This window comes from Pongo pygmaeus, chromosome 12 (genome assembly GCF_028885625.2).
Source record: "Pongo pygmaeus isolate AG05252 chromosome 12, NHGRI_mPonPyg2-v2.0_pri, whole genome shotgun sequence".
NCBI lineage: Eukaryota > Metazoa > Chordata > Mammalia > Primates > Hominidae > Pongo > Pongo pygmaeus.
In genome coordinates, this window is record NC_072385.2 from 87638645 (window position 1) to 87660663 (window position 22019).

A 22019-nucleotide genomic window follows, 5' to 3' on the forward strand; every position below is an offset into this window, starting at 1 on the left:
TTCACCCATCCCCTTACCTATTTCCCCTCCCCCAGTATTACAGGATCTGTATTTTTTTAAACCAGAGACCCTGAGGCAGTCAGATCTTGGATGTGAACCGGGAACCACTGATGCAGACACAGATTAGGAGCAAGGGAATCCTAGGGACAATGGGGGCAAAGTCTCAGAGAAGTGAGAGGGAATGGTATTTGGGGGATAATGGCAAGTAATTTGGAGTGCCTAAAGGGTGGCAATGGGGATAAGGGTCAAAAGGTCATCGTAGCCATCAGGGCCCTGTTAACAGTACGTGTCTTTGTGAGAAGCACAAAACTCCATCTCCTCTGGGCAGAAAAGCATCCCTTGCTGAGGGCTGAAGCTCCCCATGCAAGTGGAGAGGGGCTGGATGCCTTCCCCCACCCATGGCCTGTGCCCCTCACTTCTGCTGGGCCCAAACTACAAAGTTATGCACAGCAGCCCCAGGGCCAGGGCGTGAAGGGGTCTGCTTCCCAAAGGGGTTTGGACTTTATCTTATAAGGGCTGAAGGCTGCTAAGAAGGGGAACATGCAACAACCAGTCTGTGTTTTAGAAGAATAGTGGGCAGCAATGGAGGGGAGGTGGATGGATACACTGGAGGGCAGAAAACCAAGAGGCGGTGAGCTAGTGAAGACAGTAACTACTGCAAACTAGCCAGGGAAGAAGGGAGAAGGCCGGGAAGGTCCAACATTGATGGGGAGAGGTTTAATGGAAGAGATCTTGTGTGGGGCTCTGGAAATAATGGGGGTCTAGATATAGAGGAATGCTGGATATAGAGACGTGAAGAGTCACTGGCATGTAGAAGTTGTCTGAAGCCATGGGAAGGTTGAAATTGCCCAGTATGTAGAATAAGAATGAGGAGGGAGGAAGGCCCTGGGGAAAACCAGCATTTAGAGGATGAAGGAGCCAGCCACGGTGATAAGAATGGTTAGGGCAATGGGAAGGGAAGTGGGGAGAAGAGAATGGCTCATAGAAGCCAATAGGGCAAAAGTGGTCACAGGTTGGTGAGAGGAAGGCATTCATTTAGGGAAGCAGAAATGTCTAAGGGAAGGTCAAGTTTTGGAGTACCTAAAATGATTAGCGAAGGAGTTTAGAGTTGGACTTGAAAAGGCAGGGTACCAAGTGTCATGGTGTGCAGCATGAGTTGGTGTCAGTTATACCTCCTATGTCTGTCATTTACCAAGTATGGCTTTGGACACATTCCTTAAATTGAGTCTCTGTATCCCTGCAATAAAATGTTGGTGATTGTACTCACCGTATTAGAGATGGGGAAGACATCTCAAGGAATGGCGTTTTTCTTCTTGTCCTTGGCACCTAACAATGCACAGCCTTGAAGTAAGTGCATTGTATCCAACTCCTGCATCTCTAAGTAGCTTGTAAATTGCTTTGAGGATAGGGATTAAGGCCATTCAGACCATTAACTGAAGTCAATGGTTGATATTCATTATGCACAAATCAAGAAGAGCAAGTAGAATAAGAATAAAGGAAGATTGAAGGTTTAATAAAAAGAAGAAATGGCCCTTTGAGTTTGAAACTTAGTGAAGGATCCATATAGATGTCTAATCCTACCACAAGGTGAACAGTGGCAGGTGCAGCAATGAAAGTCTCAAATTGCAATTTCTTCACAAACGAAAGTGTGAGGGACGGAGAGACTCACTCTGGCTGATGGGGCCAGGCAGGCAGTGCTACATGGGGTTTTGGGGCTGGAAAGAGGAGGTGCAAATGAGGGCAGAAGCACAGCAAAGTTGGAAATTGGCAGGTGAGTTTGAGAAAAGCTAAGAACCTTTGTGGGTGCGAAACAAGGGGTGTGGGAAGTGAGGACGGAAAGGTATATGAAGCTGTAGCAGACACAGCCTAAAGTGACCCCCAACTTATGCTCTAGTATAATCCCATAATCTTTTGCCCTTGAGTAAGGTGGAGCCTGTGACTTACCTCTAACCAACAGAATATGGCAAAGCTGATGTGATATCACTACTGGGGTTATGCGACATTATATGGCAAAGGGATTTTTCAGATATAATTAAGGATCCTAATCATCTGACTTTGAGTTAATCAAAAGGGACATTATCTTGGGTAAGCCTGATTAGGGCCATTGAAAGGAAGGCCCAGACCTTCCCTGAAGTTAGAGACTTATGGCAGAAAAGACTTGCTCTCCTGCTGGCCTTGAAGGAGCAAGCCACATAAGTACTAAAGCTGCAAGGAAAAAAATTCTACCCACAAGCACATGAGCTTGAAAGATGAGCCCAAACTTCAGAAGAGAATGCAGCCCGGCTGACTCCTCAATCACGGCCTCGTGATACACTGACCAGGGCATGTAGGTAAGTCATGCCTGGACTCCTGACCCAATGGAAACTGTGAGATAATGGATGGATGCTATTTGACACCATTATGTTTGTGGTCATTGGATATGCAGCAATAGAAAACAAATGCATGGATTCCCATGGCAGAGGGCCATGAATGGCAGGCTAGGAAGTATGGGCTTTATTACATGGGCTCTAGGAAATCACTGACTAAGGAAGCTAAGAGATGGCAGAAGGAAGGGAAGCCTGGAGTGGGGTTGACCAGAATGCCTTGAAGAACATCTGGCCAGGGCACTGCTCCCAGGAGCAGGTCAGTAACGTTCACACATTCAAGGGTTAGGACCTGGATATCTTTCAGAGGCACATTTATATGTGCCTACCACACATATAAAGGCAACTGAAGCCCCAAAAGGGCAGAGACTTGTCCAAGGCCACACTTCCAGTTGGCAACAAAAATCAAAGATCCAGGTCTCCTTTCTGTCCATTTAGGCTTCTTACACTAGACCAAGATGATGCCCATACTTGGTTTCACCAAGTTCTAGGTGAAACCAAGCCAGCTACTCTTCTACCCAATTAAAAAAATAAAATAGAATAAAATAAAATAAAATAAAAAAAGGGGAAGCAAAGACCAAGTGAAGAAATTAACAGCCATTGAGAAAACCTTAAGGAACTTTAGTGTCCTCATTGTTAATTATAAATATTCACTCCTCCCAGAATTCCTGACCTCACAGAAGAGCCTGTATACTCTTGTTCTCTTTATGGAAAATCAGTGTGCGCGTGCATGTGTGTGTGGACGTGCGTGTGTTTCTTGGAAGGGGAGTGGGCAGTAATAAAGGATTGGAAGATCTGCAAAAAGTCACTTCCTGTTGGATATTGTCTAGTTCCCATTCTTTGTTCCCAACCCAAGATCATAAACCTCCAGTCCCTCAAGCAACTCCTCCTTCCCTGATTCTATCTGCTGGAGAAAACTAAGCCAAACAAACTCAGGAAGTGGCAAAAGACTGGGAAGGGGAGGAAGTTCATGGCACAGAAGAAAAACGTAAAGAGAATGCCCTGATGTCCACGGAAAAGGGTGGAGGAGAGAGAGAAATGAAGGTCGCACCAAGGTCACCTGGCACCAAGCCTTTAAAATGTCATGCTTGAGCTTTAAATCAAAACTGGCACAAACAGTGGGTCAAATCTCCCAGGGCCATTCAAATACTAACATTCACAGGAATAAACAGCCCCCCAAAAAAGTCTTCTGTAAGCAAATTAGAACAAACAACTAATCTAAAGCAGGTTGCTAAGAGACGAGTGGGCAGGAGCTGAAGTCAGTTCAAGTGTCTGAAGCATCCTTTATTTTCTTCACTTTCAGGAAAGAGGAGGAGAGAAGAGGCTACCTGTAGATGACTCCATGCTGGTGGAGGAACATGAGGGCTGATGTGACCTCTGCAGCATAGAACCGTGAACGAGGCTCGTCGAATTTTCGGGAGCGCTGAATCTGAAACATGAGGTCTCCACCATTTACATATTCCATGACGAAAAAGAGGCGGTCCTGAAAGGAGAGAAGAAAATGCCATTTGGGTCATTTGATTGCAGCTGCCCACACAGGCCAGCTTAGTGTGAGCTCAGTGTAAGGTTACCAGGACTCAAGGGGGAAGAAGCCTCAAAGGTGGGTGAATCCTGGTAGAACCTGATCCAGAAAGAAGACAAACGAATAAAGCACACAGATTAGGGTATGAAGCGCAATTTTACTTTTGCTCTGTCTTCCTTCGGTGGGCATCATCTCGGTCTAGTGGAAAAAGCCTAAATGGACAGAAAGGAGACCCGAATCTTTGATTTTTGTTGTCATCTGGAAGTGTGGTCTTGCACAAGTCTCTGCCCTTTTGGGGCTCCAGTTGTCTTTATATGTGTGGTAGGTTGAACAATCCTCCTCTAAAAGATATCCAGGTCCTAACCCTTGAATGTGTGAATGTTACCTCATATGGCTAAAAAAAAAAAAAGGATTTTGCAGATGTAATTAAGTGAAGGATCCTGAGATGGGGAGGTTATCCTGGATCACCAGCGTGGGTCTTAAATACAATCATAAGTGTCCTTATAAGAGGCAGGTGGAGGAAGACCTGAGTCAGGGAGGGAGGAGGCCAAGTGGCCACAGAGGCAGAGATTGGAGTGAAGCAGTCACAAGCCAAAGGATGCAGACAGCCCCAGAAGCTAGAAGAGGCAAGGAGCGGAACCTCTGGAGGGAGAACAGCCTAGCCAGCACCTTCATGTAGGCCCAGTGATGCTAGACTCTTGGCTTCCAGAACTGTGACAGAACACATTTCTATTGTTTTAAGCCACCAAGTTTGCAGTAATTTGTTGAGGCAGTCCCAGGAGACCAATAGATTGCAATGTGGAATCATGAGACTGTGAACCCCCATTCACTGTGAGGGCCACTTTTTACTTTGGAGGATAATCCTTCCAGGATCCCCTATGGTTTCCTCCTGCAAGGCAGCCCTCAGAATGGCCAAACCACAGTCACACCTTATTGTAGGTGGCCCCTTCTTACCTGCAATCCATGATAATGTGGGGAGAGGATGGACTGACATTCTCTTTGCACCGTTTCTTGACTATTATATCCTAGGGTGCTAAGCTGCTAGGTGAGGGCAAATAATTATAAGCCATTGCTGTCCTGGGGAGCTTACAATCCAGGGGTGGAGATGGGAAATGGACAAAATGATAAAAAAACAAAATAAGAGCCGAATGCATGAAAGACACCAGGTGCTAAAAAGATTCAGAGAAAAACGAGCTCTCTGACTTGGGAGGCCATGGAGGATTTTAGGTGCAGCTAGGCCTGGAGAGAAAAAGAAGGTCGGGGGCGGCAGGAACCAATGCCAGGACATGGGAATGGAGTGAGCAAGTTTAGGGGCCAGTAAACTGACCAGATCAGTTGTAGAGGAAGGTTAGCGAAGTAAATGGTGAGGTTTAAGAAGCCAGAGACGCAGAGCACATTCTTTTTTTTTTTTTTTTTTTTGAGACGGAGTCTTGCTCTCTTGCTAGGCTGGAGTGCAGTGGTGTGATCTCAGCTCACTGCAACTTCTGACTCCCTGGTTCAAGCGATTCTCCTGCCTCAGACTCCTGAGTAGCTGGGATTACAGACATGCACCACCATGCCCAGTTAATTTTTGTATTTTTAGTAGAGATGGCGTTTCACCATGTTGGCCAGGATGGTCTTGATCTCCTGACCTCGTGATCCGCCCGCCTCGGCCTCCCAAAGTGCTGGGATTACAGGCATGAGCCACCACGCCCGGCTCACATTTTTAACACATAGGTATAGTCTAAGTGAAGCTTCCAGGAGGATGTTAGCATATTATTTTCCATTAGGTCTCAGTAACATTTACCAATGAGCTTCTTTATTTAGGAAGCATATCTATCTTACTATTGACATCTCTTTGAAAATAAAGTCCATAGTTAAGAATTGTTACTAATTCAAACTACCTTCACCCCCACTGCAGTCTCCAGAATTATTCCATCTTTACCGGTATTCACAAAGGGCCTAAGTCCAGCTTTTCTTCCATTTACTTTGCCCTTCGCCTTCAAGGCCTACCTCCTTTTCTCCTCAGAGTACAATTTTGTTATCAGAAGTACATGGGCTACCTTGCCGACTGTTTATTCAATCATCCATTCTCCATTCAAATCCTCATTTCAAAAATTAAATGCTCTGGCCAACCCCAGACCATTGGAATCAGAATTTCTGAGGGTTGGGGCCTGGTCTCAGTAGTTGTGAAAGCTCCTCAGGTGATTCCCATGTGCGGCCAGGGTTGAGAAGCACTGACTCTCCTCCATCTGGTTTCTGCCTAGGTATCTTGCATCTGTGCAATATAAGGATTATACATTATTTTGGTCTCCTTTTTGTCATTTCAAGGATTCCTTCCAAGAACAAAGACTCTTAAACTTGTGCATTAGAATCACATGTAAGCTTGTTAGGACATGGATTCCTGAGCCCCCTACTCAGATATCTGGTTCAGAAGATCTGGGGCGGAGTCTGAAAATCTGAATCCTCTAATAAGTTTCCTGGCAATGCTGGCAGGCCAGGGACAACACTGTGACAGCCTCTGCCCTGGAGCACCAGGATAAGCCTTTCACATGAGAAGTGCAGCTGGATCATTCACTGAACACTGAACCACACCACCTGAAATAGCCACTGAGGTGCCCATTCCATAGTCACCAGCCCTGGACTTGGACTTAAGCAACAATGGAGTATTTCCTTGACTGTGTTTAGGAGAATCCAAATCTCTAAAGGGGAAAAATCTACCCTCCCCATCATCCTCGCTGGCTGCTTTTTATTCCACCAACACTGGACACAGTTTTTAACAGTAGGGGCTGTGGGGTGAGAAAGAGGCATTCCCATATCGGTTTTATCACTCACTGGCTGCAAATGACTCAGGCAAATGCCTTTGGCTCTCTGTGCTCAGTTTTCCGTTCTGTAAAAATGAGGATGGGCCTGGCGTAGTGGCTCATGCCTGTAATCCCAGAACTTTGGGAGACCGAGGTAGGCAGATCACTTGAGGCCAGGAGATCGAGATCAACCTGGCCAACATGGCGAAACCCTGTCTATACAAAAAATACAAAATTACCTGGGCATGGTGGCTCATGCCTGTAATCCCAGCTACTCAGGAGGCTGAGGCATGAAAGGGAATCGTTTGAGCTCGGGAGGTGGAAGTTGCAGTGAGCTGAGATTGCGCCACTGCACTCCAGCCTGGGTGACAGAGAGAAACTCCGTCTCAAAAAAAAAAATCAGGATGATTGAGTAATAGAAGCTGCCTTACAGAATTCTCATGAAGGTTAAATTATATGTTAAAATGCCTGGCTCAAAATGAAGACTGGCTATGACTGTTGCTATAGATGGTATTCCAGCAGTTATTATCATAAGTCTTCATTTTCTTTGACCTCTCTGCAGCTTTCTTCCCTGACCACATCCTCTTTCAACACACACTTGTTTCCCTTGGCTTTCAGGCTTCCCCCCTAAATTTCTGGCAGGGTTTTCTCTGCCTCTCTCATGGGCTTCACCTCTTCCCAGCTGTTAAGTGTTGGAATCCCACGAGGCTGGGCTCCAGATGCTCCCCATCCTCACTGAGTGCTTGCTGAGGATCTCCTCCACGCCCAGTTTCCAAGGAACCTCTACGCAGATGACTCATAAGCTCCGGACCACTCATCCAACTGCGGTTCTGACATCTCCATCCAGATGCCCCAAAGGCACTCAAGCCCAACACATCCAAAATTGACTTCACGATCTACCCCAATGAACTAGTTCTCTAGGTCTCGGGGCAAAGCTTCACCCTTCAGAAACCTTAGTCATTTAATACCTCTCTCTCCCTCAGCCCTCACTAAGTCCTGTCATGTTTACTTATCGTATCTTTGCATTTTGTACCTTTTTCCCTGTATACTTGTCCATTTCTCTCTCTCTCTACCACCATCATGCCCATCATTATGGCCCAAGCAACTATCATCCCTTGCCTAGATTCTTGCAGATGCCTTGCTGCTGATGCTCCCCACATTTACTCCAGTTCCCCTCCAAATGCTGGTCACGCTCCAGGTAGAGGGACTCTGCCGAAACAGAAATCTGCTTGTAACCCATCCCCCTTCCTCCTCTAAGTCTACTGCTTAGTTTTTTTGAGAGTTTTGCTCTGTCACCCAGGCTGGAGTGGAATGGTGTGATCTTGACTCGCTGCAACCTCGCCTCCCAGGTTCAAGTGATTCTCCTGCCTCAGCCTCCCGAGTAGCTGGGAGTAAAGGCAAATGCCACCATGCCCAGCTATTTTCTGTATTTTTAGTAGAGATGGGGTTTTGCCATGCTGCCCAGGCTGGTCTCAAACTCCTGACATCAAGTGATCCACTCGCCTTGGCCTCCCAAAATGCTGGGATTACAGGCATGAGCCACCATGCCCAGCCTCTATAGCTTGATTCTATTAAAGTCTCCCTGTTACTCTAGGAATAAACGGAAAACTCTCTAATATGCCTCAAAGTCTGTGTGATCTTCTCAGTCTTCTCCTTTCCAGCTGTCGCTTGTTCCCTCTGCCCCAGGGCTTTACTCACGCTGTTCTTTCTGCCTGGAACGTTTTCTCCTCTCCCCTCCTCACCCTTCAGATCTCAGCACAACCATCTTTTCTTCCAGGAAGCTGCCCCTGACTTCTCTGACAAGGTCAGATCCCCCTATGACATGCTACACTCTCTGTTGTAGCATTCAGCACAGCCGAGGTTTTATTTGTGTAATTAATTTATAACTTTCTCCCCCCGTAGTCTGTGTGCTTCATGAGGGCAGGAACTGTTGGTAACTCTGGCTTGCTGTTTTTTAAGGGAATTGAACTAACCTGAAAGAGAAGTTGTTATAATCTCTTTTAAAAGCAAACACCATATGAATAGAAGAACAAAAAAGTTTAGGGGGCTATAAGAAGCAAAGAGTGATCTAAATATTTATATCTGCAGGCCAGGTGTGATGGCTCATGCCTGTGATCCCAGCACTTTGGAAGGCTGAGGTGGGAGGATGGCTTGAGGCCTAAACAACATAGCAAGACCCTGTCTATACAAAAAAATTAAAAAGTTAGCCAGGCATCGTGGTGCATGCCTGTAGTTCCAGCTACTTGGGAGGCTGAGGTGGGAGGGTTGCTTGAGCCCAGGAGGTGAAGGCTTCAGTGAGCCGTGATCGCATCACTGTGCTCCAGCCTGGGCAACACGGTGAAACCCTCCCTCTAAAAATGTGTGTGTGTGTGTGTGTGTGTGTGTGTGTATGCATAACTGCAAATTCTTACTGCTTAGCTAGTTAAGTCAGCCTGCTGCCGTGAGCCTGTGTCTGCAGAACCTGGAGCTGGGTGCCCACTCTCACCATTTCAGAGGGTCTGTCTATATCGACACCCCAGTATTTGGTTTTGGACTTGAGTGGTTCTTTTGTTCTTTGGATAGTTGTCTTCACTTCCCAGTGAGATGTTCAGCTCCTTGAGGAACACACTTATTCTTTCTAGCAATCCCAAGCAATACTAGCTCCAAACTCCATACCTGAGGAGGCGCTCAAGCAAAATCTGCTCATCCAACCTTCGCTCCAGGGAGCACCATGAGAGGAGGAATTTTTGTTGCTTTAGTTCCTTACTGTAGTCCAGCAACTAGAACTGAGCCAGGCATATAGTGGGTTCCTATTATGTCTGCGTCAAATGCCTGAGTTCTTGAACACCCACCATGCACATGGTTCAGATTGCTAGAAACTCAAAGGTAATCCAGAGTTGGTTTCCCCACGTCATTTCTATTGTAAAACCTCATCTTGAGCTATTCTAACTTTAGCCCATTTTGAACTTTAGTTTTAACTTGTTTTCTACTCAACAAAGCTCCATGTTCATGACCCCAAAGCATGATCAACTCTTTTTTTATACATTAAGGGTGTTTTAAAGCAAGGTAAAATTTTCATTTCTCCTCCCTCTACTGAGTCTGCATTGTTTCTGGCCTCCAAATCTAACACATTTGAGAAGCATGTTTTGATGCAGGGTGAGAACCTCAAGTCATTCTGAGAACTGCTTAATTACATAAATGAAATCAAAAGAAAGCTGGCAAACCCAGCAGCTACTCATTAATCCCCTCTTGGCATGGGTAGAAAACAAAACAAAACAAAACATCAACTTCCTGGTAAAGTAAGCAAATACGTTTTCTGAGGTAATCAAAGATTTTAAAAGCCTTATTCCACCACCTCCTCCCTTAATCTCACCTGAATGTCTAAAAAGTTACGGTCTTGTGATAGCAAGTAAAATAATAAAATTAGGAAAGAGATTATGTGTCACGGCCATTTAGGGTAAGAATAGTTAATAATGACCTACGAGCTGGAAGAACCACATCGTGTGTTTGAAATTCCCATTGGGCTCCATTTTCCCAGAGCGCTAACCTTTCCTGCCTTTGAAGAGAAAACTAGGTTTGCCCTGTTTGCCTTTCAAGGTGTGACAGATAGCCAGAGGCTTCCCCTCAGCAGCAGTTAGGTTTCTTTGGACACACAGATTCTCCATTACCTGTCAGCTGTTTATAAGTGCAAAGATTTTATAGCTCTTACATCAATTTCACATAAATGACCAACTAAAGACCAGGCTTGAAATAGTCCATACTTGATGTGCTGGTGACAGCATGAGCAGTTTCTCCAATGCACCATATAAGGAAATTGTGGGTCCTAACTTCACACTCTGAAACATCTTCTCCCCTCCATGTCTATATCATCTAACCTATCAATTCAACAGGTCTTTCCTTGGGGCCCAGCTTTTGGGTAGGTGGCTGGGGGATATAGATATAGAAGATAATATAAGCCATGGCTTATGTTTTTCAAGAGCTAGAAACTGAAGACAGGAAATCATGAAAAACAACACAAAATGCTGTATAATTACGTGCTAAACTCTCCTGTATCCAATCAGATTGTGAAGCCTATGTATCTGGATTGTATCTTAGCACCCCCTAGAGAATAATCATCTCTCATCCAGGCTTTATCACTTAGAGAAGATCATTATACAAAACAGTCCTATGGAAAGTCCTATATTTTCTTTTCTTTTTTTTTTTTTTTTGAGACAGAGTCTTACTCTGTCACTCAGGCTGGAGTGCAGTGGCATGATCTCAGCTCACTGCAGCCTCCACCTTCGGGTTCAAGCAATTCTCCTGCCTCAGCCTCCCGGGTAGCTGGGAGTACAGGCGCACGCCGCCACACCTTGCTAATTTTTGTATTTTTAGTAGAGACGGGGTTTCACCATGTTGGCCAGGATGGTTTTGATCTCCTGACCTCGTGATCCACCTGCTTCGGCCTCCCAAAGTGCCGGGATTACAGGCGTGATCGACCGTGCCCGGCCAGAAACTCCTATATATTCTACAGTACAACTGGTGTATGAAACTGACCACTGCTATAGGAATTTGTTTGAGATAAAGCTGAACTGGGGCAAAGACTACACTTGAGTAAAATCTTGAACAATGTGAGTGGGAGGAGGAGAAGGCCTGGCAAATTAGAAGCACAACCTTGAAGGGCAGAGGTAAGCAGAGACGAAAATTACATGTGGGAATGAGGAAGCTAGGTGTGAGCTCAGTAAAAAAACTGTCATTTAGGAAACAGTGCATAGATCCAGGAAATAGGTACGAAGGAGACAGAAAAGTGCTTCTGAGAACATAGGTGGGAAGTAAAGAATCCTAAAATCTTATTTTATTTTTTTTTGAGACAGGGTCCTGCTCTGTCACCCAGGCTATAGTGCAGTGGCATGATCATAGCTCACTGCAGCCTTGAACTCCTGGGCTCAAATGACCCTCCCACTTCAGCCTTCTGAGTAGTTGAGACTACATGCATGTGCCACCATGTCCAGCTAATTTTTTTTTTTTTTTTTTTTTTAGAGACAGAGTCTTGCTATGACGCCCAGGTTGGTTTTGAACTCGTGACTCCTGGCCTTAAGTGATCCTCCTGCCTCAGCCTCTTATAGTGCTGGGATTGCAGGTGTAAGACACCACGTCCGGCCCCTGGAAGTTTCTGGAGTTGCAAAATGGCATCAAGTTGATTTTAAGGAAAACTCTTCTGGAAGCAGAGTTCAAGGTGGATTGGAAGAAGGCAGCCTGAAGTTATTCTCTCTTCCCCATTTCCATTGTCCAAAATGTTTTATTGTCTTTGAAAAAGACAAACAAGCAATCCTCATTCCTCACTACTACACTTCCTTGGTAGAAACAAAATAAATATACAGCCACTTTGGAGAACTTCACCAAATCAAATTTATTTCCCCATTTCTGAATGTTAAGCCACAAAGAAAGTACAACCATCATTACAATAAATGAAAACAGTAAATAATGTTGAGTGGGACTTTCCAGCTCTAAAGTAGACAGACTATGTGTGAACTACAGGCAGAGCCTTGTCTAGTCAGTGTCCCAGAACTTCCAACTCTGTATTTCTAGAAGGTCAGTGTGGGTAATAGAAAGAAGGATTTTTTTTTCTTACTGGGGACTTGCCTGTCAATTCATACAGAATGAAAGAGTCTCATCTGAGTAATAATTATTTTTAGTGATGTCAATGTTCCTATGTAATAATAACAAAAAATAACCACCTTAATGATGTTTAAAAAGTCATTTTCACATGTTTTCAGCCCTTATTCTACTAGGCCTTCACCCCCTGCTAACTCCCATCGTTCAAAGCCATACACAAGTATGTAATAACCTTCTTGTGGTCTTTCTCCAAATTCAGAGTTATCACAACCACACCTATAGCAAAGGCCAATTCCATCCACACCAGTTGTAAGATGGGATACATAAAATGGGTTTTCACATGACTAGTTCTTTTCTTTTTCTCTTTCTTTCTAAATGCAATGCTGTATTTTTATTATTTTCTTTTTTTAAAACTACTTTTTGAGGTCTGGTTGACATACGGAAAGCTGTACATATTTCATGTATACAACTTGATAAGCTTGGAGATGAGTATACACCCATGAAACCATCACCACAATCTATTCCATAAACACATCCATCACCTCCCAAAGTTCCTGTCCATTCTTTTTATTATTATTATTATTTTTGGTGTGCGTGTGTGTGTGTGTGTGTGCGCGAGAGAGAGAGAGACAGAGAGAAAACATAAAATCTGCAGTCTTAGCAAATATTTAAGTATACAATACAGTATTGGGAAATTGGCATTATGCTGCCCAGCAAATCACTAGGACTTACCTTCATCTTTCATAACTGAAACTTTGTGCCTTTTGGTGAACACCTCCCCGATTCCCCCTCCACCAGCCTCTGGAATCCACCAACCTATTCTACTCTCTGCTTCTATGAGTTCGACTATTTTAGATTCATCAGGTGAGTAGTATCAAGTAGTATTTATCCTTCTGTGTCTGGGTTATTTCACTTGGCGTAATATCCTCCTGTTTCATTCACATTGTTCCAAATTTCTTTCTTTTTTAAGGTTAAATAATATTCCATTGTCTGTAGACATGGTTCTTTCTTATAACGATTGTCTATAAGCCAGAGAGGGTAGAGTCCATCCCACTTTTGGTAAAAGGGGAGATGCCTTTTTTGTTGGAGAAAAGCCTTAATTACAATTGGCCAAATGGTAAAAACTCCACTCTATAGTCTGCTGGTTGAGAAAGTAAAAATTTCATTCACATATATCTGATATTTGTTTCCAGTTGCTTAAAACTATGATTATTTGACTTAAACAGGATACCCCAAGTTTAGAGTGACCTAAAGCTGCGCCAAACTGACTCACCCAATAAAACTCAAATAAACATTTCCTGCCTCTAATTAGAGTTGCACTTATCCCAGGGAATGACCTCAAATTACCGCCACCCTGTCCCACTCACTTCCATCTGTGTGTGAAAGCCAGGGGAAAGAAGAAAAGTTTTGGTCCAATAGATCAGAGAACACTTTCCTTTTCCAGGGGTCATCAACGTCCTAGGAAAAAGAAGTTTTTATCACATGATATGACAGCACAAATGGAGCAGCCCCCAACTAGGCTACATCTCGTTAATGCTGACCACCAGAGCGGTCTCCTGCCACGAACAATAGCAGCATCTAAAGTTAAGCAGGAATGGTGTGTTGTTAGTTTCCTCTTTGAAAATGACAGAATCAGGAGGGTTTTAGAAGGGGAACCTGGCCAATAGAAAGCACAGTGGTACTGTTTTGCAGAGACTCTTTCTTTTCCTCCATTGCATGACCAGCATCAATGTCCAGGCTGAATCATCACTTCCCAGTATGCTGGCTTCCTCCTGGTTTCGCCCCACTGGCTGCTTTCTCTATCAATTGCCATTCGTGGGGCATGGCATCTGGCTACTGTTCTCTGTCCCTGGCTGTTCACCTGGACTTCAGAAAAGCTGGATGGCTTCAGGAACCTTTGTCTCAGGCCTCTACTCAATGCTGTGTCCTGATCATCTTGCAGAAGTTTCACGCTCCAGTCTGCCCATTCTGGCCAAGAGGATGCCTTAGCCAAATCCCTTTTTGATGCTTTCAAGAATTTATCTATTTATTTAGAGACAGGGCCTCACTCTGTTGCCCAGGCTGGAGTGCAGTGGCTTGATTTTGGCTCACTGCAGCCTTGGCCTCCCAGGCTCAAGCAATCCTCTCACCTCAGTCTCCTGAGTAGCTGGGACTACAGGTGGATGTCACCATGCCTGCCTAATTTTTCATATTTTTTTGTAGAGAGAGGGTTTCGTTATGTCGCCTAGGCCCAGGCTGGTCTCAAACTCCTAGACTCAAGCAATCTGCCCACCTTGGCCTCCCAAAATGCTGGGATTACAGGTGTGAGCCACCACATCCAGCCAAGAAATAACTTAAATAGAAATCAAAAAACAGGTTGCTCACTGGCACCTGTTGCCACCAGTAGCCAGCTGTTTGCGGCCAAAGTTTAGGACTTTGGCCTATGAAATATTTCTTATAAGATTTTTAAGCGGGCCGGGCACGGCGGCTCACGCCTGTAATCCCAGCACTTTGGGAGGCCGAGGTGGGCGGATCACGAGGAGATTAAGACCATCCTGGCTAATACGGTGATACCCTGTCTCTACTAAAAAATACAAAAAGTTAGCCGGGCCTGGTGGTGGGTGCCTATAGTCCCAGCTACTCTGGAGGCTCAGGCAGGAGAACGGCGTGAAACCAGGCGGCGGAGCTTGCAGTGAGCCGAGATCACGCCGCTGCACTCTAGCCTGGGCGACAGAGCGAGACTCCGTCTCAAAAAAAAAAAAAAAAGAAAAAGATTTTTGAGCATAGAAATAAAAGTATTCTTGTTCTAATCCAATTTCCCCAACCCAGCCAAAGCCCACATAACGGCTTGCCCTCTACCAATGCTCTTCCTGTGAGCGCAGGCGATTCCCCACGATCCGGTGTAGGGACTGCATGAGACTCTGCCTGTTTCCCACATTTACACCTTCCTGTGTTCCAGGCAGGACATAAGTGGCTAACAGCTGGTGCTCAAAACACCCCTTGTAGATCCCCATCTGCCCAGGCTCAGTGCACGTGCAACTCAGTAAAGAAGAACTCAAAGAGTCTCCCAGGTCTCCAACCACTGATGCTGGAGCTGGGCCTCACACAGAACCTACGCAGCCCTCGTGGCTGCCGCTCTGATTCCAGAAACTCAAGAGTCACCGTATCAGTTCCTGTACCAACAGAAAAAGCAAAACCTACAGAGGTCATGCTGGAGTTCTGATTTCCAGGAGACTCCAGTACTGAATACTGCAGTAAATAAAACCTGCAGTCCTGGGGTAGGTCAATCCTTGAACCATTTCATTGTGGCTCCTCCTGCTGCTATTGTTATTATTGCTGCTGTTTCTTCTGTGGTTTTTGTTGTTGTTGTTGTTGTTGTTGTTTGTTTCTTTGCTTGTTTAATTCTACTTAGAAAGAAATCCTGCTGACTAACCAGGGGATTAGAACATGCCCACATCGATATTAAAATGACCAGCCGATTCAGGGAAAAACAATCAAGGCTACTTTTTTCAATCTCATGTATATATAAAACCACCAACCTGTTTACTGACTCCTTCACTTTACAACCAGCTGTCAAGACACGATGATTCTTTTCTTACCCTTTTCTTTCCTAAGAATATGCCAAGTTCTTGTGACTGTTTTAAAGATAAGCAAATCAGGCCAGGAAGCTGACCCCCCAATAAACAGGCACATCAATATTTCCCTTCAATTGTGGGAAGGAACCATAACCTGCTTAGATGGAAATATTTAGGTTGCTCACACTACACAGAGAGGGAAAAAAAGCTGCCCCCTCTTACCTTTCCTGGTTGAGTATAGCAGCCAGGACTGATCCTACCTCTAAGAGATGACACGTGAGAGCATCTGTTCAGCTTGCAGACCTGATCATGCATGCATAGCGTGGTCTGTGCAGCAGTTACTCAGGTATCCAGAGAAACAGTATTTCTCCACTTGGAATACTGGAAGGACAGTGTCTCTCTTCCATCCCCAAATGTATTCATTTACCAGGATGTGACTCATGCCTGGTAAATTCAACCACACTGACATTTTCCCTTCCTGATCTGCCACGGAGATTTCTGTCTGCATCAGTTTGGGTCCCTGATTAGTCTCAGAACAGTCTTCAGTTGAAGCAGGACAGAGCCTGGAATGCAGGAAGCAACTGCTTCTGCTGCTCCTGTTGGGTTCTGCTGGTCAGACCACACGGTCAGTGTGGTGTCAGACACTGTGCACTACACTGAATGCTGACTGAGTAGACTTCATCCAGAGGAAGGCAAACAGGAGGGCGAGAAGAAGCCAGGACCTCCGAGAAGCAGCTGAGGGAAGTGCAACAGCCAGCCCCAGTAAATCCAGTGTTAGAGGAGACTGGCAGTCTGAACTGAATGAATGGGCAAATAAAATAAGTATCAGACAAAGGACAAACTGAAGAGAAACTCTTAAAATATTTGAAGGATTTCCACATTGGAAGGAGATTTGGTCTGTGTTACTGCAAAGGGTCAAACTAAGTCCAGTGGGTAGAAGTTATAGCAAGGTCCCTTTGATTACACTAGAAGAAAAACCTCTAGTAACTCCAACCCTCTGTGCAACATCGGACCCTTGCTGCCTTGTTCTGCAATGAGTTCCTTCCAACCTGGGGGATGCTGGCCTCAGCTGGATGATCACTTTAGCAAGGCTGTGAACAGAAATACTCTTTGTTCACTGAGAGGCTGGACCAGATGAGCTGGCGGATGTTTAGAACTCCTTGGTAGCATTTTAAAGCATACAGATTTCCAGGCACCTCTAATCAGAGCTTCTGATTCTGGGGTGGGCCCTGGGAATGTGCATTTATTTTTGAATTCCCCAGGTACTTCCTACTGATTAGTGGGGTTCGGGAACCAGCAGACTAGGCAACTGCTGGGGTGCCTTCTAATATGAACATTTGGTGATTCTACTGCATTTTGTTTTGCATTTTTCTCTGATAATTTCATGTGTTGGTAAATCTAACTAAAGAGTCATTTCTTGGACCAGTGGCCTTTAGTCTTCTATCCCAGCACACTGATGGACAAAGTGCACCCCCATCAAAACCATGACTTCCTACAAGAGGTATCTTATGGAGTTCCCAGGGCCATGTCTCCTGTATCTGACCATGTCTCTACAATGCCTAACACCATACTGGGCTTATGTGAGCCACTCCAGGAATGCCTAACATTTAAAGCATTTACTGTTTAGTTGATACTATGCTGTGTTGGGTTTTCATAACTGTAGGGTCATATGAAATCAAATTGAGGACCTGAATGTCCCAACCGTGTTTAGATAGCTGTGGTTTCACTCCATAGTTGCATTTCTTGTCCCACTTGGCTGACTTTCAGTCTTATAGACATGTTGTTGGATTCATATGCATGGCTGCCCAGAACCAAGTAAACCGTTTCATGATGACAAGAAAGCGTGGTTGACATCTCCACTCTGCTAAATCCCCTTTCATGTTCTGACTGCTTTCATAAAGCCGAAATTAAAATGTGCTAATCCGGGGGAAACTGGAAACTTGGAAATAATACACTAACGTAAACATACAACTCAGTCCTGTGGATTCTGAACACTTGATCACATTGTTTTAAATCTTAAGTGGCACAGCTGGTGGCTGAAGGCACGCTGAAGAGGATTTCCATACCACTTCACTAATACCTTCATTTGATGACAGATAAAGCGTGAAAGCGTTTTTTTATTATTAAATTCTTTGATCTCCATATTTCCATTCAGATTTACTCTGAACACTGAGCAGTGTGGTGAGATAAACTTATAAATATTTGCTATAATAGCGCGGGGTCTTCTGTGAAGAATTGTTGAGCCATTGTTGTGCTGTCGGAAGAAGGTGCTGAACTCCTGCATGTGTTTAAAATACATGAGCACAGTCTCCAGTCAACACCCTGTAGTCCGCATTAAGCAGGCATAGGTAGCTGTAGGAGTGGAACAAAAGCAGCTTGTGTTTAATCTGTTCACAAATCTTTTGTTCCTAAGTACTTGGAAAGGTGGTTAGACCAAGTAAGGGAGAGATTCAGGACTGGGTGGAAGCTTTGATTTAGACTGATGGCTGACAATTCAGATAGGAGGCTGGTCTCTCTAAACACAAAAATTTGTTATCTAAACAGAGTGGTTAATGTCACAAATGCTTGGGAACCTAACTGAAACAGTTCATGATTTGACTGTAGTCAGTCCCTGTTTGGGCACTCCTTCCATGGACATTTTTAAAGTTTCCTATAGCTTTCCTCATCCTTCATTCTCATTGGTGTGGTATAGGGGTCCAAACTTGGCCTTGGAATCCTGACTGCCTGGGTTAAAATCCTAGCTCAGCTGTGTGAACTAGCTGCATGAACTTGGACAAAAGGAAATGCTGGTTTCCCTATTTGTAATATTGAGATTCAACAGTAGCTACTTCATGGAAAACTAAAATAAGGTGTCTTTATTGTAGCTGCCTACCCCTTAAAAACTGCTCAGGAAAATATTAGTTCTGACTTTTCATTCACTAGTCTTCATTCAGTAGCTGCCTATGGCTCCATGATGAACAAATTTCAAATCAGCTGACTAGTACATATTTATAGAGGACTTCAAAAAGGCTACAATCTGGTTGGAGAGATGAGAAACTCCAGTGAAATACGTTAACATTATTCGATGGTATTTTATTATTTGGAAGTTTCCATAGAAGAGTGGGGGTTTAGGGGGAAGGTGTCAAAATGAGCAGGGTTTGGGTTTTCTGGGTGCAGGAAAGCTATGAGGACATGGGCATCTCTATGCATTTGGTTTACTTAAGAGAACAGCGATGAGACCTAGCTGTTTGGAGCAAGCCATCTCCATCTTGTCCTTTTTGTTTGCTTAGAAAATGATAATCTAAGGCAAATGAGAGGACATAATTAACAAATAAAGAGTAATCATGGCTATTATTTATTGAGCACCTCCTATATGTCAAATATAAGCTACTTTTCCATTGATGCAAGAATTCTGAAAGCGAATGTTAACATCCACATTTGACACAAAGATACAGAGGCTCAGAGGAGTTGACTTGCCCAAGGCCATGGAACTAGTAAGTAGTACAGCCAGAATTTGAGCCCATGTCTGTCCCAAAGCCAGGGGCTCTTTCTGTTACTCCAGGAGTCACCCTCAACATCATTCAATAGAGCTGTCAATAAAATGCCATCTTTTTTTTTTTGAGACGGAGTCTTGCTCTGTCGCTAAGGCTGGAGTGCAGTGGCATGATCTCAGCTCACTACAACCTCCACCTCCAGGCTTCAAGTGATTCTCCTGCCTCAGCCTCCTGAGTAGCTGTGACTACAGGTGCATGTCACCACACCTGGCTAATTTTTTGTATTTTTAGTAGAGACAGGATTTCACCATGTTGGATAGGATGGTCTTGATCTCCTGACCTCATGATCCACCCTCCTTGGCCTCCACAAGTGCTGGGATTACAGGCATGAGCCACCACGCCCAGCCATAAAATGCCATTTTTTTATACATCAAAAATGAAGGTGCTTGAGGCTAAGGTTCAAAAATGTGTATTGGGGTCCACACAGGAAGCCTGTGCTCTGGTTATATTTATAGAGGTGATCTCAAGTCTCTAGAACACAAAGTCTCTGCTACCTTTTGAAGGAACACAACAGTTCTCCCTGTGACCAAAGGACCCTTGCCTTCTTTAGAGTCAACCTAGAGTCCAGGTGAAGACAATGTCATGTCTTTCATACAGTGGGCTGCTTTGTGGCAAACTCCACCATCTGGACATCACTGTAAATCAGTAAGAGAGAAGAGGTCCTCTGAGCAGGAAAAGAAACACTAGCACCAGGACCCACATGCTATTCAACAGCAGAAGTGAACACCATGTGTGAGTCTGTCAGCTAAGTACCACTTTGTGGTTCTGTCAGTAAAGTTCAGGTTAGGATTTCCTTAAGAAAATTCCATTCTTCCCAGCTTAGGAAATAAGGGAATAGGTGACCGCTAGAATTGCCCCAAAATTGCCAATCTGGAACTATTTAAAGCAGGAATAGCAATCCTAACATCTTATAGCCCTTCTTATAGCCAACTGTTACACCAAAGTTGCCAATAAAAACTAAAATAAGATTCAAAAATCTTTTTACCAAGACTTTAAAATTTGTGCTAATGTTATTATAACAGTGATGCTATTGCTATGAATGATTATGCAATGATTTAGTTTGGAATTTTTTTCCATCAAAGTGGTATACTGATTTATAAGGGCCCATATTAACTGTGTAACATGGAAACCTGAATTTCCTGATAAGTGCTAGATAAATGAATGGAATCAAAATACAGGAAACTGATTTTTTAAATGGTTAGAAAACATATGAATGACTTTTATGTTCTAAACTCTAAGTACCCTATAGTTGTTCTTATTGTTGATTGGAGTATTTTTTTGCAAGGTATATACTTTAAAAAATCCTTACTTACAGAAACATATTTTAGATGCATACCATATCAGTATCCAGAAAAGGCCTACTGACAGCCTTGAGAAACCACTTCAGAGAACAGTTATATAATTTCAACTTCAATAGTTAGTGACTGGCAATTTGGAGATATTTCACTTTCCAGGTGGTGAGCAACAGGTAAGTGAGAATACAGCAGAGGCTACCACGTAAAAGAAAGTCTCCGAAATGCCCTGGTCTGTCTGCTCACTAGAAGACATGCCACTTCTCCTCTTCAAAGCGTCTTCAATGATTCTTCAAAGCATCTCCATTGTCATTTGGAACCATGCCCCAGTTCTAAGCAGCAGTGCTTTCCACACTTGAGCATGCAGAAGAATCAACTGGACAGTTTTTATAGCATAATTCCTGGGCTCCACACCCAAATATTCTGATTCTGCAGGTCTAAGTTGGGACCGGAAATTCTGCATTTCTAAGAGGCTCCCAGGTAACGCAATGCTGCTAGTCTAGGGATCACCCTTGGAGTCACAAGGACCAGAGCTCCTCTGGTCTGGTGGTAATCTAAATTTCAATCTGGTATCTCACAACTCCCTACTTGAGCTGATTTCTTTTAATATCACAACTACTTCTTGCTCTTGGTTACTTCTGAGGCATTTGGGCAACTGCTCCAAATCTCTCCCGTCTACATGCCAGGCATTTCCTAACCTCCTGCTCGTTGGTGATGCCTTTGCAAATGAAGACAGCCCTTGGAGAATTCTTCTGCTTCTGAATTCACAGCAATCCTTAAACTACACATCTGATTATTTATCTTATTCTGTATATGACAACCTTCTACCATTGCCTTATATTGTTACATCAGAGAGAGTTTTTTAAAGTTGGTATTATTTTTCTACCCTTCTTCAACTGGTCTTTCTCAGTCCTCATGAGTAGGAATTATACCTTGCACCTAATAGTACACCAATAAATAATGACTGATTAATTAGATATATCAATTAATATATTTAATATCATTTTGGTTCTGCTCTGCTATGATTGTCTGAACTACCAATGTGGGTGAGCACCATTACTCTAGAAAACCCAGTTCAACACTGTTTTATGGTCTTGTTTCCCAGGGCAGCTCCTGAAGTCTCTTTCTGAATCCTTTACTGGACCTAACAGAGTAGGCATGCTCGTTAAGTTAGATAGCCTATGACTCAAGTGGCTCACCAAAATAGATTATTTTTTTCATCCTGGATACAGACCAACTAAGGTTTATACTAATTCATGACCCTCTCTTAAGAATCCCAAAGGGAGATTCTACCCACCGATAATGTAAAAGTGCAGACAAACCACCAGTCTCTCTCATGAACAATGAAAACGAAAGATGTTTCCATTGCCTTCTGACTAATCCCTTAGCGAGTGATATAAT

The 22019-nt window shown here is 44.0% G+C and overlaps 1 protein-coding gene across 2 annotated transcripts in view; it reads right to left on the reverse strand.

Moving 5' to 3' along the window:
• The window catches only part of PRKCE (protein kinase C epsilon), a 531726-nt gene that overhangs the window by 95606 nt on the left and 414101 nt on the right, over positions 1-22019 (reverse strand). For both annotated transcript variants that reach the window (XM_054473224.2, XM_054473226.2), the window contains one exon: positions 3692-3846. In XM_054473224.2, coding sequence (XP_054329199.1) covers positions 3692-3846 — 155 coding nt within the window. The remainder of the gene's footprint in view (positions 1-3691; positions 3847-22019) is intronic.